At 38.0% G+C, this 26,037-nt stretch overlaps 1 protein-coding gene across 3 annotated transcripts in view; it reads right to left on the bottom strand.

The window, feature by feature from the left end:
* Positions 1-26,037, bottom strand: part of CSPP1 (centrosome and spindle pole associated protein 1) — a 61,962-nt gene that overhangs the window by 4,084 nt on the left and 31,841 nt on the right. The window contains exons 18-30 of one of the 3 annotated variants that reach the window (XM_086465146.1): positions 24,652-24,804; positions 22,383-22,495; positions 21,453-21,602; positions 20,071-20,217; positions 19,150-19,254; positions 17,937-18,003; positions 16,413-16,533; positions 15,300-15,484; positions 14,590-14,730; positions 8,550-8,590; positions 7,192-7,255; positions 2,877-2,986; positions 2,545-2,695 (exon numbers count right to left, since the gene is read on the bottom strand). In XM_086465146.1, coding sequence (XP_086321272.1) covers positions 2,545-2,695; positions 2,877-2,986; positions 7,192-7,255; positions 8,550-8,590; positions 14,590-14,730; positions 15,300-15,484; positions 16,413-16,533; positions 17,937-18,003; positions 19,150-19,254; positions 20,071-20,217; positions 21,453-21,602; positions 22,383-22,495; positions 24,652-24,804 — 1,548 coding nt within the window. Of the gene's footprint in view, positions 1-2,544; positions 2,696-2,876; positions 2,987-7,191; positions 7,256-8,549; positions 8,608-14,589; positions 14,731-15,299; positions 15,485-16,412; positions 16,534-17,936; positions 18,004-19,149; positions 19,255-20,070; positions 20,218-21,452; positions 21,603-22,382; positions 22,496-24,651; positions 24,805-26,037 lie in introns of all 3 variants that reach the window. The other 2 variants (XM_086465147.1, XM_086465148.1) reach the window with 2 other exon arrangements.

Below are 26,037 nucleotides of genomic sequence, written 5' to 3'. Positions count from 1 at the left end.
GGATGCCACAGGGGTTCTACCAAACTGCTAGGGAAAAGGAGTGAAACCACTTGGCTTCACTTATTTTTTTGTAACGTCCCTAAGTGCAAGGAGGGAACAGGAGCATGGGCATCAGCGCAGCCCTAACGACCACAGCTGAGCAAAAGGATCTTGTCACATTCCCAAGAGGAACATGCACTAAGGAGTGTGACGATCCGCATGTGTTCCAAAGAACAAGCTACATACAGATATATCCTTGTCTCTAACTTGGAGAGACATGGATTTGATGGATGGACTGTTCAGTAGATGAAGAACTGGCTGGACAGTCACACTCAAAGAGTCAAGGTCAACAGCTCGATGTTCAAGTGGAGACCAGTGACAAGTGGCATTCCTCAGGGGTCAATATTGGGTCCTGTGCTGTTTAACGTTTCTGTCAGTGACACGGACAGTGGGACTGAGTGCACCCTCAGCAAGTTTGCCGATGACACCAAGCTGTGTGGTGCGGTTGACACACTGGAGGGCAGGGAGGCCATCCAGAGGGACCTGGACAGGCTGGAAAGGTGGGCCCGTGTGAACCTCATGAAGTTCTACAAGGCCAAGTGCAAGGTCCTGCACCTGGGTCGGGGCAATCCCAAGCACAGACACAGGCTGGGTGATGAGAGGATCAAGAGCAGCCCTGTGGAGGAGGACTTGGGGGTGGTGGTGGGTAAAATCTGAATGTGAGCCAGCAATGTGTGCTCACAGCTCAGCCAATCGCATCCTGGGCTGCATCAAGAGCAGTGTGCCCAGCAGGTCAAGGGAGGTGATTCTCCCCCTCTGCTCTGTTGATGCCCCACCTATAGTGCTGCATCCAGCTCTGGGGCGCCCAGCACAGAAAAGACATGGGCCTGTTGGAGTGAGTTCAGACAAAGGCCATGAAAATGCTCAGGGGGCTGAAGCAACTCCCATAGACGACAGGCTGAGAGGGTTGGGGTTGTTCAGCCTGGAGAAGAGAAGGCTCCGGGGAGACCTTCTAGCGTCCTTCCAGTACTTAAAGGGGGCCAACGGGGAAGGTGGGGAAGGACTATTTACCAGGGAGGGTAGCGATGGGACGAGGGGTAATGGTTTCAAACTGAAAGAGGCGAGATTTAGATTAGATATTAAGAGAAATTCTTTCCTATGAGACACTGGAACAAGTTGCCCAGAGAAGCTGTGGCTGCCCCTCCCTGGCAGTGTTCAAGGCCAGGCTGGATGGGGCTTGGAGCAACCTGGTCTAGTGGAAGGTGACCCTGCCCATAGCAGGGGGGTTGGAACTGGATGGTCTTTAAGGTCCTTTCCAGCCCAAACCATTTCATGATTCTATGTAAGTATATACATATACATACACATACACACACACACACACATATATAAAAATAGTATCTATCTAAAGGCTGAAGCTCTGGAAACCATGAAAAACAGAATAAAAAGTGTAGTTCACACAATAGGAGGTGAAATTATCAAACAGGTGAGATACAACAAGGGCAGAGAAGTAAAAGAAGTTCACATAGAAAAAATGGGTGGAGTAAAATTAGTAAAGCATTTGTTTAGATTATGGAAGAAATTAATACAAACGGGGTTGTTTTTTTTTTTTTTTAGTGACTTAAAAATCACAGTGAGATGGTTAAAACAAAAAAGGATGAAGTGCTTGTAAGAGTACCCATAACAACAGAATCAGAAAGACTGTCAGCATCTATACTCTCATTAAGTATATAAAAAGGACACTGATACTGTAATTGCCTAGGCAGCATAGCAACCGCCTCCTAAAAAAGGGGAGATTTCAAACTCATATGAAAGAATCATTAGCACAAAGTGTATAAACTGGGTCATAATCCGTGTGAGAAATTAAAGGCCATTAATGGTTGCCATAATTGGTACCTCATACACAAAGTGGATCTACACCAGGCAAGCAGCCTATGGAGAAGCTCAGAGATAATCCCCAGCATCTGGTGTATTGTATGGTCACAACACATAATTCAAGCACGTGTACAATGAAAGAGAATCAGCATCAGCCTCAAATACTGATTGATCGTGTATGTTAACAAACCAACAGAGAATTCAAATTAACTAGAAACTGAAGGACTTCCTTACAGGCAGTTTTTTAGCATATCTTCATGCTGGTTGGACCACAGGCATCCAATTCCTTGGAATGCCAATCAGCTCACACAGGCACCCCATCAACATTAATTGGTCAGGATGTTAATTTCTTCCCACTAGCGTTTCAGCTATGCAGCTGGATATCCACATCGTACTGCAGGCAGTGATACGCTGCAGTACTAGAAGTGGTAAAGACTGGACATGTAGGAGTGGCTGATCAGACAGGAATTAGAGCATCTTTTCCTATCACCCTCCTGCAAACTTACTCTAAAAAGCTGCATTGAAGTTTGCTGGGGAACCTCTCACCAGCTACAGAGCTCTAGATGAGCTCCTTCCTATGTCTAAGACAGCTGCTCACTGTTCAACTACAGGCAGCCTATTAATATTTGTTCCTTTAATTATTGTAACTACTTAGTATTCACGGCATCATCTCTACTACACAGAGCATACCTAAGTAAGCAGATTTCTGCTGGAGCTCAGTCAGTCTGTGCAATCGTTCTTCATTCTTGCCTTTCAAATGATCAACATCGAAGCTAAAGTCCGAGTGCAAAGAAAAGCTGTCAGGCTGCAGCAACACCATCGGATCTGGTGGAACATCCTCCTGCAGAGAATCCAGAAATGCACAAATCCTTCAGTTAAGTAGCATCCTTTTTAAAAGGGAAAAAAATACATGCACACTCTGAGTATCCATATCATGTAGCCCCTAAAGAACCACAGGAACTGTCTGATGTGAAGGAGGACCACAGATCTAACATTTAAGCCAGTCTGGTTATCGTACATACAGCACATTCCAAAGCTTTCTGCTTTATTCGTCTTCTCTCCCTTGCAGAAAGTGGAAGCTGTGGTGACAAGTTAACTTCTCCTAAGGCAGGAAACGTTTCCCCATTAGCACCTGGAAAAAAAAGGTGAAATAGTTTTCAAAGAAATCAAAATAATAGACAGCGTTCAAACCTTACGTTTTGAAACAAGCCAGTATGTTGTACTTGATTTAATCACAGGAATCAAAGGAATGTATTCATGAGGACATATTGCATGAAGTGAGGGATAATCCAGATGCAGACAAAAGAACAAGATACCACAACAGCAGCAAGAGACAAACTTCAAGCAAAGGCAAGGAATAGCTTGAGATATAAATCATTATCTCTCTTATGTAGGCATTTCATACCCTGCAAACCCACCTTACCTCATCTTCTCTTGTTTAGACCTAGACCTTTAAAGAAAACTAGTACTCAAATGAGTACAGTATCTCTACTTGAAAGACACAACACTAGGCAAATTGGATATCTAAAAAGATACAATCACATAATAAATTATGTATGTAAATATGTTACATGGAATATGGTAACATAATCCATGCCTTAATCACATATCCTTAGTCCTATCTCAGCCTCTTCATGTAATAAAGTGTCAGAATCTGTCCACACCAATATAAATAACTACATAAATTTTGGATCATATCTCTATCACATTACAGTGGGGAGAGTTTGATCTATTTTCATAATATAAAAGAACCCTGAAGTGATGTCTCTGCTTCCCACTTGTTTTGTCTGTTTCCCCTTTCTTTGCAGATTCTGGAAACTACTTCACATACAAACTGTTTCAAAGAGAGACTTTTTTTCTCTCCAGGCCAAATAACCACTGCTTGGGGGCTGGTGTCTGGCTTTGTCGCTGCTTGGTGCTCACAGTGGGCTCTGGGTTGTAGTTCACTCCCTCCAAGAACAGAGCTCCCCAGAAAAATAAAGGACTCTGCTTAACAAAACCAGTACAGAATCCATTACCACAAATTACACTCTGTGACAATGGAGTCACCTTCTGTAAAGGCTCTTAAGTCTAGTATGACACATTAAGTAAAAAAAAAATTAAAAAAAATAAAAATAAAAAAGGTAAATATGTACATACACACACACAAAACACACAGAGTGCTGAACAACTCTGCAGCACTTGCCTGAAATGACATACTGTGACATTAACAATAAACCACAACTGTGGAAAGAGTGGGATTTTCATTTCCTAGCAATTTGAAAATAAATTTTAATGAAATATTTTATATCATTCAGGAGTTTCAAAGCTCTTCAAATGGAATTTCAAAAGTAACAATTATTTTGGTTGAAAACTGAAATTTGGTTTGAAAAATAAAATTGATTGATAACAAGGAAATTCAGAGAAACAAAGACAGATATTTTTAAAAATTCTTTCATATTACCAATTGTTTTTTCCCCAGAAACAAAAATTTTATTTCCCTCCTCTTTTCCCTCCCCCAGTTTCACCAAAGGTACTCATGCTCTCACCACAAATATTTCAAGTAAAAAAAAAAAAAATCAAAGCATAATTTTGAATGGTACATGGCTAACAATCCACTTATCAGTGTTTTAGTTACACGATCAGTTGAACTTCATTACATTCAAAATAGTGCTATTACTCAGAAGACAAAAAATGGTTTAATGATATGATCACAACAGAAGAAAAATACATGCTAAAGAACAATTTATTTGTACTCTTGGTGTTTCACCTGTTTCTTTATCTATCATTCAGACACTGCTATGCAGACATGCTTTCAAATCCCTGCATTAACACTACTGAATTCTAGGGTTTCAAGTGAGGCAAAGAAAGAGAAAAAGAAATTGATAAACCTCTTTATTCCTAACTGCCTCAGATTTCTGAGCCCTAGGAGATAAAGACAAATTCATTTGTAATGCTGACATCTAGTACAAAATTTAATTAGATTTTAAAGCCATGCCAAAAAAAACACCCAAACCGGCGGGTGGTATTATGCTCTTCTTAGGAAATGAAACACATTGTTAATACACACCACAATTATTTCACAAATGACCCTCAGACAATGTGAGCAGCACAATGAGATAATGAGAGTTTTTATTTTTTCGTTTCAGGGATGGAAGTCACCGGATTAAAATTCTGAATATGAATAGGTATTCCTAACGCCCTGATAATGTAAAGGGTAACAAGGTTCTAGTTAGTGCCTACAGCTCAGTACTGGGAACATGATTTTCACCCCAGCCACAAATGCTCTGGGGAAAAAAGAAAAAAAAGAAAAAAAAAAAAAAGAGGGGATGAATAGTATCACAAGTTAACTCCATCACCTAAGCTGCCAGAACCAGCTGGATAGGGAGAAGGAGGAAATAGGAGAGAGGATTATAAATAGCAAGAACCTTGAGAAAGTGGTGACTAAACCCAAGGCACGCCCCATTACACAGGCAGCAGATTCAGAGCAGATGAAAGGCGATAGCTCACGGAAGGCATGGTGTGGAAATTTATCTGATGGGCTCTCCTACAGCATCCTTTCATTGTTTGAGCTGTAACTAATAAATAGTATTTCCTAACCTGAAGAAGAATGCATAGCAGATGACAGAGAGTACCAAATTAATTGAACAAGCTGGAAAGCCCCATCCTGTGCCCTTCCTGGTGCCAGGTTCTATCCTGTACTCCAGGACTTGCATTTTAACAGAAGCTTGAATACACTTCAAATGAAAAATTCTGCTTATAATCAAAGCCAGAGATAATGACGGTCAGCATACAGAAACATAGCTAGTTTCTTTAAAAAGCATTTGCAGGAAGCTACTGGCCAGCAGATCAAGAGAGGTGATTCTCCCCCTTTACTGTGCTCTTGTGAGAGCCCACTTCGAATACTGCTTCCAGTTCTGGTGTCCTCACCATAATATGGGACATAGATCTGTTGGAACAAGTCCAGAGGAGGGCCACAAAGATGATCCAGGGGCCGGAGCATCTCTGCTATGAGGATATGCTGAGGGCATTGGAATCATTCAGCCTGGAGAAGACTCCGGGGGGACCTTATAGCTGCCTTCTAATTCCTGAAGGAAACCTACATGAAGGCTGGTGAGGGACTTTTTACAAGAGTGTCCAGTGACAGGACAAGAGGAAATGGTTTTAAACTGAAGGAGAGTAGGTTTAGACTAGATCCTAGGAAGAAGTTCTTCAGTACAAGGGTGGTGAGACTCTGGAATAGATTGCCTGGAGAGGTTGTGGATGCCCCCTCCCTGGAGGTGTTCAAGGCTGGGTTAGATGAGGCCTTGAGCAACCTGGTCTAGTTGAGAGGTGCCCCTGCCCATGGCAGGAGGTTGGATTAGATGATCTCTAGGGTCCCTTCCAACCTAAGCCATTCTATGATTCTATGATCTCCCCTACAGCAAGGAATACAACCTTGTAAGATTATTTCCCATTCCCAAGGTACCGCCTGAAAATAACATGTAGAGGTCTGAGCTGGTTGGGTTTTTTAAAGAACCAGAAGATAATTTCTAGCCTTATTATTTCTAGTGACTGGAAACAAAACACATCTGAAACAGCACTTTTCCATACATGCATATAAAGGTTGAATAAAGAGATATAAGACAATGTGAGACAGTCCTCTATACAAAAATCTTTAGAAAACTAAAAAGTCATCTACTCATGTGATGAAGAACGGACAATGTCTACAAGTATGATGTTGCAAGTTATGTGAAATGAAGTAATGTATGAACAGCAACAAAGTCAGTAATTTAGAATGAATCACTATTTTATACCCACATAACCATACTTAAAATCAAGCATGCCTGTAAAACAAAAGAATAAAAATGAAAAGAAACATTGGCTGCCCAAAGCTTTTATATCTCACTATGGACAGCTCATAATTGTAAGCTGTGATTGCTAATGAATTATTTCATTTGCTGCAGAACAGTAGACAAGCATTGCGTATTCTACCATTGTAACACATTTGCTGCACAAATATTAGCTTTTCCTTATCCAAAGCTGAGATGATGTCCAAAAAAGCTCCTGGACAAGGTTAACGTCCCAGAGCACAATGAGCACAGAAAGATACTTCCTCATGAAAAGACGTGAAGTAGTACAAGGCAAGTGAGCAGCATCATTAATTTTAGGTGTGACCTACACAAATTTATTGCAGTACAATTCCATAAAGATCTGTATTTTAATTTGGATGTATAATTTTCTGATACTTTAAAACAATCACCATAGCTACACCCACTGCAACTTTTAAAACAGGAATAATCATTTTAGAGACACATCATTAAATTAAATGACATGTTTGTGCATTCATAACACAGTTAAAGGGAGGTATAAACTCACCAATAAAAGCGCTATCCGATTCCAACAGTGAATTTTTCAAGAATTCATTAGATTCATTCCTGAACTACAAAAGTGAAACAGAAGACATGCAAATTCAGATGCCTCGATATGGGGCCAAATGATAATTAACGTAAGTTAACTGCCAAACTTACAAAGCAAACAGCACCTCTACAGTGTTCTGCACTATTCCTTACTTTATGGCTATAAAAAAACCCATACCTCTTTAAACAACTCATGTTCTCTAAGCATTAGGGTTTTGTGGTTTTTGTTTTTTGTTTTTTTGTTTTTTTTTTTTTTTACTTTTCTGTACTAATCCCATTTGCTGAAATTGCCTACACATGGCAAGCGTTGTGGCAATTTGTGTAACACAGACTTGTCCATCACAAAATAGATCCTCATCACTCTGTTTCAGAGGAGTCAGTACTAGAAGTCAGCTTTGCACCTAAGGTTCATATTAAGTATTAAACAAAGAATGATTCCTTACATTTCACTTATCCTACCACATACAATCTTTGATATTAAAGCACTAGAATAACAAATTCCTTCATAGTAATAACAAGTACTAGGAGTAGGAGTTATAGACCACTGCAGTTGCAACCACTCGTTACAGAAATTCTACTATGAAATAATTTATGTTGAAAACTACTCTGAAATCAAAGCAGTAGAAACTATCAGAGGAAATAGAACAAGAGAAAACAGATTATTTTTTTTTTTTAGCTACAAAGCATTGCACAAAAGAAGAATTTCAGGCAATAAATTACAGCTATAAAACGCACTAAGGCGATTTTTCTTTAATAAAAATCGTTACAATATTATCCTTGAGGCTAATGGCTTTGGTCTTGCCCAGTCTTCCATTTTGTACTGTTTACATTCCCACGAGACACAACTGAACCCTGTTATTCTGTAATTTGCGTTAGTGCAGAATTCCAATTTGATAGCACTTTATTTCACTCTTTTCACCAAGTCAGAAAATAAACGTCCAGTTTGAGAGAACAAATCTAATTATTAACTGGCATGTGCATCACTTAAGCCACCATGTTCAGAGCAACTCCTTCTGGCTTGGCTTTTTCTACTAATTTCCACACCCAGCAGCAATCTAACATCATATGAATAAGTACCAATGAATATAAAAAGAAGGGAGTTAAAGAATCAAACTGTCTCTATATATAACGATAAACAACGCATATATCAAGTTTGAAGCAGCTGTTAGTCATTGTATTGACAAGCAAGAACAGTAAATAAGCTTGCTGTCTTGTTACTTAAGTGTAATTCCTTTCCCCAAATCTGTGAAAGACATAGTTTTTCTCACACTTGAAAAAGGCAAAGCAATATATTTAAAAAAAAAGTTTTATTCTTACCAGTCCCATGGTTTGTGTGTTACCGCCAGAAGCAGAATCATCTTGATCAACAAAAACCACACAAAGGACAAAACAACAGCATTGACATAAAGCAGTTAGTACTAAACGTATTAAAAGTTTTATCAGCATATTTTTACAAAACTGAAGACACTACGCATTACTTCTTTAAAATTACACACACTGTAATGAATATTTTTAAAACATTTGAATGCAATGTTATTCTCCTGATGTCAATTTAAGTAGCATCAGAGAAATCAAACTCAGTAGTATACTACTTCTAAGAATGTTGAGCATGTGCGAGCCCTTCTTAAAGGCTGGATTCACCAGTCTTTCCCAAAGAGCAAACACTTTTCACACTAGAACTATATCGTTTATTGCTAATAAAAATCAGCCGTTTCCCATCTTGTTCAAAACCTGATTTGGTTTCCAGTAAAAGGAAACATAACCATTTTTGTGGCTACTGAAAACCATTATTCTTTTTAAGAAGATATAATCGCACTTTATGAAATGCTAAAATAGCATTAAATCGTGCTGAATTCTGAAAAAAAGTTCTCTACACTGCAACAGTCAGAACTACTTTTGTGCTGTTTACAACAATATTGTAAACACTTATTAGAGAAAGGTCATGTCCTCCAAGTGTTGAACGAGTAACCTAAAAACCATCAATTTGTGGGAAGGCAGCATGGGTTAAGCCATCAAAGCACACATTAGAGCACAAAAGGTTGCTGCATGAAAACTTAGTTTCTCTCTTTTACCCTCTTACGTTCTGTTTGTTGATACCTTAGGACCTTTATTATTTGAATTACTGCATCTTAAACAGTCACACAGCTAGCAAGACAGGTTTTCTTCATTATATGTTCTGCTCACTGCTGAATCCTAATGCAACTGGAACACGGTACTGAGAAAACACACCAAGTAACTTCAGATGAAAAATATTTTAAACAGAAACCTACTTTCCAAAGTGTACCCAAGAACTCAAAGTTGATGGCCACCTTGCTATAATAAGGATTATCCTTCCTTCCCTAGTGTCCTGGGTTACAGTGTAAAATGTGCCAAAAGGAAAAAAAAAATATTCTATTACCATCTTCATGAGCTGTTGAGACCAGGTGGGGCGGTGCTCCCTGCCTCCCCCCTCTGGACTATCTCCTGTTACTGGGCACAACAATGCCTTATCGCCTGACCCATAGATAACTCGCTCCTGGGCTATCTCCTGTTAATGGCCCATCAAGGAACTGCCTCACGACTCCCCATCCCATGGTGAGATGCTCCGCCCGGGGGAGGGGGGGGAAGGAGACAAGCAGTCCATGCTAAATAAAAACGGAGATTTTGAACACCCTAGCAGCCTTCTTCCACTGGATTCCCAGAGGAGCTTTTACCCCCACTGGAGTTCCAGAGGACAAGAGCTACCTACCTACCGCTGGACCTTCGGAGGAAGACCAGACTCTTTTACCTGATTGCTGCTTCCACAGCACTACATCCATCGCTTCAGGAGGACTGCAGCCAGCATCTGATCGGACTGCTACTGCCACCCTAACAGGGTGTCAGGTTGTATTTCTGACTCTGTCAGTGTAAACCAGTGGGTTGTTTGTTTTTTCCCTGCCTTGTGTTTTTTTATATATATATATATATATATATATATTAGTAAAGAACTGTTATTCCTATTCCCCATACCTTTGCCTGAAGGCCCGTTAATTTCAAAATTATAATAATTTGGAGGGAAGGGGGTTGCACTTTCCATTTCAAGGGAGGCTCCTGCCTTCCTCCACAGACACCTGTCTTTCAAACCAAGACACCTAGCATTTGTGTTTTAATTTTCTTGCCATCACCTTCACATATTAAATTTTATACATCAGATTTTTCTTATATTAAAAAAACCTGTGAATTAAAAAAAAAAAAGGAAAGTTAATTGTATTCAACATCCCCATCATTGCTAGTGCTAATTTTAAGTTCCATCTGAACTTCACAGCTAGGACACAAAAAACCCGATAATGGAGAGAAATCTCTCTAATTTATCAGTTTTTGTTTAAACTTGCTATGAACCAAGTAGAAAAACAAACCAATACTGTATCAAATTTCAAAAATTAGAGAACCAAAGATGAATTATTTCTTCCATAATGAGGGATCACCTGAACCACGTATTTCCTGACTCCAGTTTGTATTTTGCCATTATTTTTAGTGGTCTATCAAGAGCTAGACCAAGGGAGTCAGGAGTCTCCTTTATAGTGAAGCTAAACACTACAACAGTTTTGTGGTTAAAGCTCATGGATACTCAAAAAACACTTATTCTATATTCCAGATATCTGCTTCCCAGGAATAGGCATTTTGAGTAGCTAAACAGTCATATTTTTATCAACAGAACTCAAGACTAATGATGTTCTCCCCTAGGTGGGACATCTCAACAACCAATCTGACTAGCAAGAAGTACACTGTGTCACAAACTGCATTAGACGAGATCAGTTCTCTTGGCTTCTATCAGAGTGTAACAATCAGAGCAGGAGACTGCAGAAAGCCCCAAGAGTGAACGTACACTCAACATGCTGAGCACATGGTGTTTGCACCTTTCAAAGAGAGGTTGAACTAGACAACAATCATTTCACAGAGGAAAGTACCTGACTAAGGATAAAACCTCAGCTCCTGAGAGCACAGAACCATCCTTAATCTAATGATTGACCTCATGCAAGCTGGAAATACAAAGAAGCAAAACTGAAGTTTTGCTTCTTATTTGGTTCATCTTATTAAATATTTTATTTGAAGGCATTTTTTATTTCTTGCATCTCTGTCTAGCAAACTAGCTACATGCTGACACTCTGTCTAGCATTAAAAAACACAGCCCATGGGCTGTCACTCTCCTGGAGTGACAGCAAGCCTGTTCCCAATGTGCTACTCCAGTCAAGAAGAGCCCCGCACCACAGCACAACCACATCAAACCTGCTCCTGTGCCTTTCCCTCCTATCCCCCAAAATAACAATCATCCATAAGTCTGCAAAAGAATGCCTTACTTGCAGGGACACCGCAAGCATTAAAAAAAATTTGGGACACTTTAAAACATCATTAATTTCATAGAATCACAGAATAGTTTGGGTTGGAAGGCGCCTTTAAAGGCCATCTAGTCCAACCCAAATTTCTCAGGTTATTGTTCCACTAATGGTTCACATACTTCTCTTTTATATAAAGAGGGGAAAAAGAAGAAAGAAAAACAATATCAGATATATTTTAAACAGTATATAAAGCATGTAAGGTAAAGAACACTTACATATAGTGTGGGCAAACAGGTTAGCCTTTGCCACAACAGCCTATAATACAACATTTTGTCCACAGTCCAAAAATACATATTGCTTTAATTCATTTTTCTTTTGCGTTAAATCAGTCAATAAAAACAACCTATCTATTTTCAGTGAGGGGAAGATGATGAACCTGCCACTGACGAAAATAAACTGGAAAGAGAGAGATATATGGCAACTAATTAACTCTCTTGCTCAGTACACAGTGACAGACTATAGAGTTAAATTATGTTGTAAAGCAGTAGGAGGGAGAAAGAGAGGAAAAGCCGCTTAAGGATCCTCTATAAGCATCAGTGGAAAACTGTTTTAAAAATCAGCTGCTTGTCTACCAACTAACCTAAATTGTCCAACGAAATGCCTCTTTAGGTGTCACCATGTAAGCCTGCATTATCTATTTAGCACTAGCATATGTCTAAAATGACTGCTTGGCCTTAAAAATCAATGAAAAAGGCAAATATGCTTTCTAGATGATGAAGGTTCCTCTCCAGACAACACTAAATTAAAGCCTTCTCAGACTGGCTGATTAAAAAAAAAAAAATATTCTAATGGCAGAAAAACAAAACCAAACCCCACACAGATCTCAGCTGAAGATAGCGAATTATTTTTCACCTTTTCCATCAACCTCACATTCCATTTAGGCACTCACTTATATTCAAGAGCTTGTAATTAACACAGAAGTGGTACAGATGTGCTTATTTGCAACTCCGATGTTATGTTATCCATAAGCAATATTGCACACATTGCTTGAACACCAGCACACCTGTCCAACATGGAATAGGAATCATCTTTAACACTCAGCAGGATACCAAACAAAACACCCTGCAAGTAACTGTCACCCTTCACATCTTGATATCAACTTTGCTGATGTTACTCACATATGGGTCTATTAACAGGTAATACAAACAAGCCTCAAAGCACAACCAGTGGTAAAAAAAGACATCCTGTTTTTCTAAAGCAGTATGGAAAGGTGCAACTATTTTCCTTTCATACGTGTTTGGATTTTTTATGCTAAACTTTCACCTCATCTCTAAGGCTAGAAGTCGTCTAAGGAGCAATCTGAAATTGTACTGGGTGTCTGTGGCAAGGAAGGGGCTGCAGTGAGAAGATGCCAGGGGCTGTCCTGTGCCAGGCACAACTGGTACCACAACAGACCCACTGCAGGACACAGCAGAGCCCACCAGTCAAACTTGCGGTACCTCTGTGAAAACTACTTAAGAAAGGGCAAAACAAAGCATGGCAGTGAGGAGTGAGGACAAAAGTGTGAGAAGCAACCCTGCAGACACCAAGGTCAGAGAAGGAGGGGGAAGAGGCGCTACAGGTGCCAGAGCAGCGATTCCCCTGCAGCCTCTGGAGCAAACCATGGTGGAACAGATGGAAAGGAGCAAGACGACAGGAGCAGCAGACAGAACCTGCTGTGGACTGACCATAATTCCCTCCCATCCTGGCCTGATACCATTTATTGCATCAAAGCAACTGAGCACAACCTGAGGTGGTACCAAGGAACGGGAGCAGGGGTGTCAGAGTAAAGCAGCTGGGCACAGGGAAGGAGCAGAAAAGGTGTGGTTTCAATGTTTGTCTTTGTTGCCCACTACTCAAAATCAGTAATTATTTATTTAAATTGATAATAATTAGGCTGCTTTTCGCCAAATCGAGTCTGTTTTGCCCGCAACAGCAATTGGTAAGCAAACTCCCTGTCTATACCTCAGCCAATAACCTTTCTTCTTCCTCTTTCCCCTACTGTCTCACCAAGGGGCATGAATGGGGGGACACAAGCAGGCAAGCAACTGGATGGGAGTCTGGCTGCTAGCCAAGGCTAACCCACCACAGAAATACAGTTACTTTTTCTTAAAAAATTTAGCTAGGCCAGTCTGAATTACAGAGACAAACACTTTTCTGAGAAATTTGTATCTGGTACTAAAAAACTGAGTTAATTTGTATATTTGCAACTGTAACTTTTTGGAAAGGTGGAAGCAACTCTCATGATATTTTTAAATAATACCTAAAATAACTTGAGATACTGCTCTTTCATAACGGTTCATAAAAGATATCTGAATGAACGCCACATTTGGAGTTAAGTGCAGCATGCAAAAAAGGGGCATTACATTTACTTTTCACTGCTTTGCAATATGCAGCTAAAATATTTTACTACGTTAGTATGATCTCTATTAAGCGATGCAAGCAACATTTTCATTCTCAAACTGGCTATGTTATCTTACATGTGGTTTCTAAAGCAAAGCCTGTTTATGGATACAGATTTCTGAAACTTTGAAATAGTCAACTCAAGACTATGGAAATAAAAGACATTTAATCCATTAATAAGAGATCAAGATGAAGACACACCAGCTGCAATTTAACCAATTCACAGCCAAAGCCATCTACTTCCTCAGTGAGGACTGAAGAAATGCCACAAGGAACTTGCCTGCTAATGCTTTTATCACAAATCAGCTGAAGAGTTTTACTGTTCTGTAGTTTTCTTTAAGAAACAGTAACCAAACTACTTTTCCCTTGCATTTTTCTGAATTATGAAGCACTAGCTAAATTACTTTCAGGGAACCAAAGAGAAACAGTCCCAGTAATTAAAAAAAAGAGCAGTCAATTTGTTTATGCTTTACATTATGATAGAATTTCAGCATCCTGATGTTTTACTGTTTTGTACTTGAACTTGAAAGAAGTAAAACTAGAGCTGGTGGGTTTTAATTCTTATCAAATACAAACCAAATAAAAATCAAGTACACTAGCTCAGATTGTTCATTCCTTACCTTCTATTTCTCTCCTCATTCTCATTCTGTCAAGTTTCTTCTGCTGCTCCCTCAACAGCGCCTGCTGTTGAATCTCTAGAGTTTGGTCATCTTTTGGAGGATCGGGATACATGTGCCTCAAGCCCATACGTGTTTCAGAATCTACAGCAGAGATATGAAATTTAAATTTTTCCCTAAACTAACATTTCTGAAAAACATTTTTAAAGAACTAGCTACAGATACAAAGTCATAAAAATATTAAAAATAATTATGACAATGACCAAGAGGATGAGCCACTTCAGCAATGACTTTACAATTTTAATATGCTAAAAATATTTTTCCTGGTAAAGGAAAAACAGAAAGTTACACAGAATTGTATTTTGTCGGTGGGTTAAAAAAAAAAAAAATCAAATCCACTCTACTTTCGGTAGCATCTTAATAGCAAATGCACAGGAAGTTTAAGAATTTTAAGCAGCAAGGACTGGAAGCTAGATGAGTGCTCCGAGCGATAACCCAGCATTACAGTGCCATGAATTGTGTGCACTTGTAGAAATGGCCACACAGAGATATACACAGATACAAAATGCTGTCGACAGGGTGTGCTGTGGTTGGGCAGCAGCTGTAAAGAGGCTGGTTTTTATTGTCGTCTTTAAATCCTGCGTGGCATGGAAGATGGAGGAAAACAGACATTTCACTACCTTTCGCCACCAATAACAAGAAGATCTACCTGCCTTTGTATTTAAGTTCATTAAAATCCCAGATATTCTGTATCTTGACAGGATCTTGTGACTCCTTTGATGAAGGCTGCCTTACTGGAGCCTGCAGACGAAGCCTGGCCATCTCAAATATGTCCTTTGGATTCTTCTCTCTCCTCCCACTTGAAAAGTTTGTAAAACAAGCAGAATATAATTTAACACTGTAATATTAATGAGTTGGATGGAAACAAAATATTGATAAAGCTCACATCTTTCATGCTTAAACAAAGCTACTGAAACGGAAAATAAATTTGAAAACAATGACACTGCATATTGTGTTATAAAAATGGACAATCTACTTAATCAAAAAAACCCCTCATACTTTATGAGGTGGAACTAAGACTGATGATCTGATGAGTCTTTTCGAACTAATTGGTATGATTAACAAATACATTATGGAGGTAAACCAAATTTTTAAAATAAAAAGGGTATGATTTTCAGTAAGAAAGAAAGTACAACCACAGCACTGTGCTATTCATAAGCATACTCATCAGCAGTAATACTGCAGTTTACAAGCACAAATTATCATAGAATCACAGAATACCAGGTTGGAAGGGACCTCAAGGATCCTCTGGTCCAAACTTTCTTGGCAAAAGCATGGTCTAGACAAGAGGGCCCAGCACCCTGTCCGTCTGAATCTTAAAAGTGTCCAATGCTGGGGAATCCACCACTTCCCTAGGGAAATTATTCCAGTGGCTAACTGTTCTCACTGCAAAAAATTTTCCTCGTGTCCAATTGGAATCTCTTCAGGAGTAACTTGTACCCATCACCCCTCACCTTTTCCATGGGACTCCTTGTAAAAGGTAATGAGATAAAACTCTTAGACATCTGTTTTGGACCACTCTCCAAAACACAATATTGCAACTTCCAGTCTTACCGGTAGAGCCATTCTTACACTAAACTTCAGCAAGATTCTTGGAAAAAAATCATATACATTAGAAAAAATTAAGAAAACATTATATACAAGTTCTATTTTTGTATTTTCATTTCACTCATGTATATTAGCCAACTAATACTAGCTACTAATACACAGCAGCTTTGAGCTCCCATGCAAAATCTAACTTTTAAAACTGAAGATTAAATTCTTACCGTGTAATTGGTACATCATCATCACTGACCACATTTAGCAACTGTTCCTGCAGTCGCCTCTCTTCACTACGAAGCTGTTTCCTCATCTCTGATAATTCATTTATCACATTCTTTCTTTCCTCTGGAATTTAACACAAATAAATTCAAAAATAGAGTGTCAGAGGCACTTTTCTGCCTACCTCATAAATGTAAGGTAAAAAAAAGATAATGAACTGTTAATTAAAACAAGGACTATACAAGCACATGAATCTCAGCATTTCATACACTAGAAATTAGGTCAGAGCTTGTACTTTGAGACAGCACAAGAACCAGATCACCTGAACAACAAAAAGCATACAAACTTCAATGAAAAAGTTCTGTTGTATTTAAAAAAGGAAGAGCTATGAAGTACCATAAAGTGGACACTGCCAGTACGTAGCCTTATTTTGAAATTTGCAGATCTACACAGTCCTCAGAGTTCCAGAGGCAGACGACAGGAATTGAGGTGGTATCAGTAAGCACACAACTTCATTTCTCTTTCCTGACTCAGAAGTGGGATGTCTGCTCAGCACAGTCTCTCTTAAGGTTCAAGCATTCTAACCTCAACGCTTATTTTTAGTATGTGCTTACGTTGACTTTTTAGACCTATTTTGTGTCTAAGCTTGTTTTTTGTGGTCAGGACAGCATTCCTCCACAAGCTAAAACAGTTTCATAAATTCCTTATTTTCCAAATAAGACGCTTAATAATTTGATATTTTACTGACTTTTAATCTGAGTCCAGAACCTAGCAAGCAAAGAAGTTTTACTAGATTAAATTCTCAAACACAAGATTTAATTTATGTGTCTGTTTCTCTCATGACATGTCTGAGTCAATTGACTTCAAAGAGCTGCATTGAGAACCACTCTGCCTTCCACTTAGGGGAAGAGCCCATCTCCCCAGAATGAGCTCAGGTACTGACTGCGCGGGGGTAGCATTTGTAGGACATTATTTACTGTTACATTCCACGTGTTGCTTCTTTTATACTTGTAAAAAAGAATCAGAAGAAAAATAGTGCTTTCCACCCACATATTGCCAAGATGCTCCCAGTATGTCTGAATTTTAAAACCATCAGTGAAATTTAAGAGGAATGAGCAGAGGATTAGGCAGCGTGACAAAGGAAACTAGAATTAATTACAAGTTAGGACTGCAATGCTCTACACATTGTTAGCCTAATCCACCACTCAGCCAATCCAAAACTCTCCCATTTTGTAATGTGCTGGTCACAGTGGTCACCACTGTTCTGACTGAAAGATTCAGCACCTCCCATGCAGACTATTCCATTATCAGAGTTTTTAGAAAAAAAAATTCCTGAAGACGACACATAAGAAATGCATTTTTTATTGTGTATTAATACGTCAGACATACCATACTAATACACTGATAATACTAAGAAGAGAGAACAGCCACACAGAAGTGAAAATTTTGTGAGACTATTCCGTTGCAGGCAAGAAAGGGAACTGTAACTGAGAACAATTTTGTGAGCTTGCAGTAAAGACAATACCTACCAAATGCACGCAACTGATTTCTTCTAGCAGGGACAGGTGGAGAAGGAATCCTTGGTTGTGGAGGATCCTAGTGATCATAAAGAACATGAAATGTTAATATGTCAAAGGAAGACAATGTAGCAGACACTAGTACATTTTATTTCCTCATTTTGTGTCCAATTTACATGAACTATCATTCTACTGGAAGACAGAATAGTAACCTTACAGGTTGTTAATGCCTAAGGTTTTTTTAAATCTGATCTTTAAATGCATAATCCAAATTACTACGGTAATACCTATAATGCACTATTCGAAGATCTAGACAAAACGATACCAAGTACTGCAAAGACACAGAAATAAACTGACCTTCCTCCAGAGCACTCTTAACATTTTGGGAAAGCAACAGTTTTAAATAAGGTTTAAAGTCTTACGTACAACATTTTCTGAAATTGCACTAAAAAGTATTTTGCCAAATTATCAGTTTTGTGACAAATTGATTTTTTAAATTTTTTAGTCCAATTCATATAGACAGTTGGTAAAAAAAAAAACAACAAACATTTCCAATAAGAAGTCAGAGATTAAAAATTCCAGCGATTCCAACAAAAAGTCAGAGCCTGAGACTCCCAATATCATAGACAATTATTTAAGCTACTCTTCACAGCAGAAATTTTTTTTTCAAAAAAATTGTCCCAGGGAACATTAAATCAAGTGAAAGAAATGAATGCACTCAGGACCACTACTGTGACTCATTCATGATGCAAATAAGAAAGGGAAGTGTATTAGGAGTTATAATCTTTTTGTACCTTCAAACACATAATGATAAAATAATGATGTCTGTAGCTAGGAATCAACATTAAACTTCACGCCTGAGCTAAGTTCTTCTCTGAGTGAACACAATGAGTTGCTAGATTAGATGTGAGACATCCTACCATTATCCTTGAGATTGCTAGACCCTTGGTAAGCTGGACAGAGTATCTACACCCAAAAATGAGGTGCTCATCTCAGCAAATGTGCACGCAGAAAAAAAAATTAAAATAGCATGCCCCAACAAAATTTCTTCAATACTTTGAATAAAATTGAGCATTAAATTTCAGACCCACAAGACTGGCTAACATAAAGACTGTCTCCAGTTATCTGTGGTATTCCAGTAATAACTGGCAAACATTATAAAGCTGGTAGGATTTCATACACTGCATTGTCTTATATCAGTAAATGTTGACTATAAAAACCATACTTGTGTATAGTAAGATATATGACTCTCCGCAGAAGGAATCCTTTCTTCTTTTCTTACTGATTTGTTCTGAAGAGCAGGAATGATAGGAGAAGGCTGCCTTGAAAACTGCAAGGAGGAAAGCAAGACAAATTACATTCCTATAGGTTCTGAATAAAGTATTATTTTGGACAGGAAAAGCTTGGCTAATATTTTTCATTCACTTATCTTAATTCACTTATTTTTGTATTTAATTTGCTTTCTACTCTTAACTGCATGAAATTATTGCCAAAATTATTTCGTGTGATTTTATTTTCTACCTATAGTAATTTTAATACTTTTTTTCTAGGATGTAGGTTTTTCTAATTTATGGTTAAGTTACATATCTTTTTTTCCCCTAGGCACTGCCATTGTATGTGTCCATTTTAGAGAAATTACATGTAGAAATTTCTAGAAGAGAAACAGTTCTGTAATTTACTCAGATTTTGTCCACCAGAATTCTACATGATGGTCTTCTTATGTCATCCCGGTCAAAGGAAAATACCTAAATTGCAAAGAACTTCATTGCTAAAGATGAACAGTCCTCCAGTTCTCTAAATTACATAACTTTATTTTTATTTGTATTTGGACCTGAGCAAAAGCAAGCCACAGTACTTCACAGCAGCTATAAAAAAACCACTGTAGAGTGCAGCTTGCGCTTATTCATCTTGTTTTTACTATTTTTTAACGCTAATTTGATCAGCAAGATAAGTTTCCACTGTAGCATGTCTGATTTTTCAGCCAGCTGTTCTCTGGGTGTGCGCCAAGTACACCGTAGCTTGATAAACTAAGAGGGAACAACGCTGACAGCAAAGGTCTAAGAAATCATGCACTTTCTTTAAAATCCAGTTATTTTTTTAAAGTTAGGAAGAAGTATTTCCATCTTAGAAAGTCACTGAAGCATACCATCTTTTCCTCTTTCATCTTTTCTTTCTCAGAATATTGTCTAAGTTGTTCATCTTGCTTTTCCTTTTCTTTTTCTTTTCTTCTTTTCTCTGCCTCTTTTTGCCTCTCTTCATCTAATCGAATTATTTCTTTACTTTTCAATCTTCGCTGTAACATAAACATCATTAGTACATGAGAAACACTCCACATGATTAAAGCTTTGCTTTGTCTTTGAGAAGTTGAAATTACACATCAAAGTAATTAGTATGAAACAAAAAGCATATTTCATTAGGCTGACTTCAAACATTCAAATTAAAAACTATGCCATGCAAATATTAAACACCTGCAGTCCCGGTTCTGCTAAGATCATTTAACAGAATTCCTAATAACTTCCATAAACACCAGTTTGTGTGCCCAGATCTGCTGCCAGTTAAGGCTAAACTGTAGGAGTCGTTTCCAAAAATTCAAATTCAAACAAAACATACTGCACACACACACCACTATCACAAGCCCACAGGGAAAATTATCATGCAGTCTGAATTTTAGTCTTGTGTCTGTGAAAAGCTATGATACTAGTTTGCTTCCTACTCCATACTAGACCAGCTCTACTATCTAGAAGACAAGACTCATCCAACTAACCTGCTCATACTAGAGAAGCGAATTTAGAATATAAGCTAAGTGTTCTGTCTCAGAAATCTTGAAGTTCTACTGATTCTGAACTGATCTTTCACAATCCTGCAAGGTACTGAAAGATTTTTTTTTTCCCCATCCCTGATGGCCTTGTGTCCTTTTCCTACAATTATTTATGAGATTCTAAATTATGCAAATTCATTCAATTTTCCAAGCCTGATAAATAAAGCTTTTGGGTTTGAACGAAATCACAAGTTTACCTCCATGAAATATATTAGATTGGCTTGGCATTCTTCGAAAACAAGTAGTATTCTTACTTCAAAGCTACATCCTGACCAATTAAAAAAAAAACTTTACAAAATCTTCCTGTATAGCTACATTCAGAATACAAATAATTCCACAAGAACTAGATTTAAAAGGCTAACAAAAAAAAGTTTTGTTTTGTTTTTAAATTCACCAGTTTAACAAAGCTTTTTGTTGCCCTCACAAACAATTTCTTCTATAAAGGAGACCACCACTGTCAATTATAAAATGATACAATTTTTCCTAAAAGAATTAACAGCACTTCAAGTGGTAGCATACCATAAAGAGTGAGAAGAATGTGCTAGTTCATACAATTTTCTACTTCTCCTCTGTCTAATGTAGATTCTTTTAAAAACAAAGACCAATTCACAGGACACTTCTCAGTTTACCTTCTTAATTTAGAGGACAAATATTACAAAGGGTTAGTTTAGGATGGGAAAAAAAAAAATCAAGGTATCAAAATACTATACCTCCTCCTCTTTCTTTCTTTTCTCTTCTTGTTCATCTTCATATGCTTTTTGAATTCTCATCCTCTGTTCAGCCAGTCGTTTTTCTTCTTTTTCTTCTTCCATTCTGAGTTTTTCTCTCTCTGCTTCTTCCCTACATCTCTTTTCTTCAATCTAGAAAATACAGCAAAGAAAATTTCAACTGTCAATGGCCAGCAATAATCTGATGAACAACATTCACCACCATGAGCTTCTATGGACTTTGACAATACCTACAGAACTAATTATAAATACTACTAATAAAACCTGAATATTTCCTAACACTCTACTCCAAATGTGCTGGAATAACACTTGTCTTCACTGATTAAATAACGGAAGACGGGAAACCAAAACAAAAAAGACATAGCAACTATCTTTTTCCTTTCCACCATTATAATATTTTCAGACACAGTGCTGACCAACTGAAGCCAAAGGTCCCCCCATTCTTTATTCTTTTTGACAGCACTATACATGGAAAAATCCTTGATCTGCCACAATTATACCCGTTAATAAATAACTACACTATTATTGTCTCATTGATTATTTTGATGAACATGCATTTGTATCACATAGATTTCCAAGGGCAAATATCTTTGTTGCTTTACATATTTATGTACACAAACTTGTACAGTTCGAGAACTCAATGCTTATTTAAAGACCTGTATTTCAAAACAAAAAAGAAAGACAAAAATCTAGATTAACGAAGCCAATTATTAATAGCATCGCTTTTATAAGCATTTCTTACGCAAGGCAAAATCAGAGAGACTCAGTAGCGTAGAGCTCTCAGTACACCTCTTGTGCACAGAATTGACTATGATTGGATACGGTCTTTGGTCAGCAGTGATGATTTACTTTGACTGCAATCCCTCTTTTTAAAACATATTTAACCAGATGATAACTGGTGTGTGCATTCACCTGTAGACGAAGAAAGTTCTTGTACGACTCTTGTCGCTTAAGATGCTGTGGAGATGGTGGTTCACCAAACACATTACCTCGAGCAAAAGGAGAGGTCTGTGCAAATGTAAAACCTAAGGGGTGGGGAGAAAGTTCCAGGTAAAAATCAATGCAAATTTAAGACAGTAAGCCAGAGTAAAGAAGCAGGAATCAGAGACATTTGTTTCAAAAGGTATTTTATGACAGCCATAACTCAAGGCTATAGCTGAAAACAATAGCAAAAGTTCTTATGTAGTCTGCCTAGAATACCATCAGGTTTTAACTGCTCAATTAATAACGTCCAAGTGAGTTGTCTTTTTACAAAATAACACCTATAAAAGCCAGACATTCTACTGTCCAATCAGGACTTTAGTATCTTAAAATGTTACCTGTAAGTTAATTAGAATAGCAAAGACTTTCCATCTCATAACTTTACTGCTTAAAATTATTCTGAAGCACATGTAGTTCAGTTCCTTAGGTTTATTCACTCTTTAAAAACAAAACATGCTAACAGAATACATATTTAGGTAAAATAGCCATGGATGCTACAAAAAACAAAGCCCAAAACTGGCAAATAAAATTTCTAAGCAGTCAGAAAATTTAATTCTGCCAGTATAAGGTGTCTTCTGTACTATGAAGTTCAAAGTGTCAGGTCTCCTTTAGCTCTGAGTTACAAATGTGTCATAACCATACAGTCCCAAAAGCTCTAGATAGGAGGATTAACTCAGATACCACATAAACAAGTTTTGCAAAAGAGGATCCCTACAGGAAGCAGAGGGGAAAGAAAGTAAGTAAAGGAAAAGTAGAGTAAGTTGTGTTAACTTTTCAGCTGACACAGCATGTTCTTCGTATCATGTTTGCTCCAAAGGACAGTGCTCAAGGATGTGCAAATGCCACAGCTCCACTGAGATGAGACAAACACAGCTGTAGCTGTTGTAATGTGTCCCCCCTCACATCTCCCTATATGGTGATGTACCACCCATGTCAGATGAAAGCAGAAATAACACACAGACTTTTTCCCATAGGAATGCACATGCTTACTGCGACAGTCTAGCCTCAGGAGCACATGCTTGCATAACCAAGTAGTACACTTTGAGCTTAGTACTATTTTTCCTTACATGGAATCACTGTTTGAATCCTTCCAAAATATAACTAAATTTACATGTGGCTCTTTCAGGATGGATTTACTTCACGCAGACATATTCCATGCAAAAAAGCAGAATAAAGTTTATACATCCCTTAAAAGGCATGGACACAGGACAGACAAGCTACCACGGAAAGTAGCAAGGAATGAACTTACTGTCTACCAGTTACTATCCTGCACCACCTCCCGATCCCAAAGTGATCTAACCAGGGGGCTCTTTGCAATTCTGCATTATTACTATATTGGCCTCATGTGTTTCACTTCTTACTAAATCATTAAATATACACTGTATTAGAAAGAAAGAGCAACAGGAGGGCCAGAAGGAACAACAAAAATATTGACTCTACAGCCAGCGGTCAGGACACTGAATCGGAATCTGGGGAAGTAGATCTATACCCGAAACATCATCTAACTTCTTTATACAGAAGCGCAACAGTTCAGACAGGAGAAAGAAAAGCAGCATCAAAGCTGACTTGAGGAGATCACTGTCGATCCTGGCCTTTGCCCATCCCTGACTAGTGATGGCTCCGGAGTACCACAGCGCTCTCATTAGATGTGTCACAAAACATAAGAGAATGATGCATTAGATTTTAAATAGGACAAGAAAATAAAATCCCTAAAACTTGGAGGCAGTGGACAGGGCTGGATATGTACTCAATTTGCCTGTAACTTTTTAGAACCTGTTAACCTAGTTACTGTACCAATTTCATCTTAACCTGTAAATCATACATCTGCAGACCCTTCTCCTCCTTTTATTCCATTTTCTCTCCTACTATACAATTGTATTTTGCTGTCATTTAAAGGTAAAACAAATACGTTCAAAGATATGATTAGTTAACATTGACCCTGGAAAACCACTATAATGATCCTGACTGTTCTGTGCTAAACCAGTTATTAGTTATCATTACTGACAAGACAGATAAGAAAATATATGTTCATTGCACACAGTGACAGCAATGAAGTTTGGGAAAGAAGCATCATACTGATTTCACAGGTAGAGAGCACTAACACTACCATAGGACTACTAGAAAGGAGTAAAGAAACTAGAGAATTTTGATCACTACGACCTAAAAATAATTAGAGCTGTAATACAGTATTCTTAAAAACCTGCTATTTTATTTGTAGATGCTTCTGTGTTCTCAGGTCTTGGCGAGGCCAAACTTAGGTCAACAGCTACAACAGCCCTTTTATCTTCATATAGTCTTGCCTCTGGATTATGATAGGCATCTTCATTTTGCTTGTGCATCATATTCAAGTCCGCTAAACAAAAGGGGAAATAACTGTTTAAAATATTTTATTCTCATAAAAAGCACATTCACCATAGATTCTCAAAAATAAAGGGATTTTTGAGCAGACTCCACTCTTCCTGGGCATATCAACTATGGGACTAAAAAATTTAAGTAAAGACAAGAATATAGAAGCTATAGGTGAAATACTAGTCATTTGTAATTCACTGATTAAAAGATTTATTTTGCTGGTTTTCTGTTGCCAGGAGTGATTCTTCACAGAAAACCTCCCCTCACCCAAAAATGCTATGAAATTGAAAGATAAAGAGCTCAAAGACAAAAATGACTGACAAGTCTGTGTTGACAAGCATGTATTTACAAACCACCCCTTCTTCTATTTCCTTAAAGCTGCAAAATAGTTTTGAGCTTAGTATTGGTATTTTAAGTACTGAATCTCTATTTGATTACTATTAAGGGCAATAAGCACAATTAAACCATTAAAGTGTATTTTGCTCTTCACGCCTTTACTAATAACCCAGGTGCAGATTTCTGTATGGGAGCAAAACAATGTCTGCAACATTTTCACCAAGATTTACAGCGTGCCTCAGTTACCATAAAAATCCTGATCAAAGACATTACTTTCAGCTCATTTTGAAGAACTCACCATACTATAACTAGAAGGCTTGTTTCAAAACAAAAAAGAGTACTACACAGTTTTCAGATTATCTTTTTAAATAGTGTTTCTGATAACTATTAATTACTGTAGTCATTTAAGCACACAGATTCCAAGAACTTTAAATTACATCCCTCTCTAAAACAGCCTTTGCATACATCGGAGTCTCAAAAGCTATTTACAGACATTTTCAAGATGATCAAAAGACTACTCACACTGCATAAAAAAAGATGCATGGCAAAACCAGCACATTATGTTTCACAACATTTGACTCAGCTTATCCATCATGCTGCTAAACTATGGTGGGAAAAAAAACTTTACATGTGTAATTCATGAAAACAGGCTAAGAAACTTCTTTCTCTTGGTTCCTCATTTACTGACAGAGATAAGCTTCTCAGCAGGTACATGCAGAGCTCAGGCTAATATGAGAGACCTACAGAATCACAGAATGGTAGGGGTTGGAAGGGACCTCCGGAGATCATCTAGTCCAATCCCCCTGCTAAAGCAGGTTCACATAAAGCAGGTTCACATAAAGCAGGTTCACATAAAGCAGGTTACACAAGACCATGTCCAGGCAAGTTTTGAATATCTCCA

The sequence above is a fragment of the Leptosomus discolor genome, chromosome 5, assembly GCF_034619465.1.
Source record: "Leptosomus discolor isolate bLepDis1 chromosome 5, bLepDis1.hap2, whole genome shotgun sequence".
Taxonomy (NCBI): domain Eukaryota; kingdom Metazoa; phylum Chordata; class Aves; order Leptosomiformes; family Leptosomidae; genus Leptosomus; species Leptosomus discolor.
Note: the sequence above shows the minus strand (reverse complement) of the source record. Positions and strands in the feature narration are given on the sequence as shown.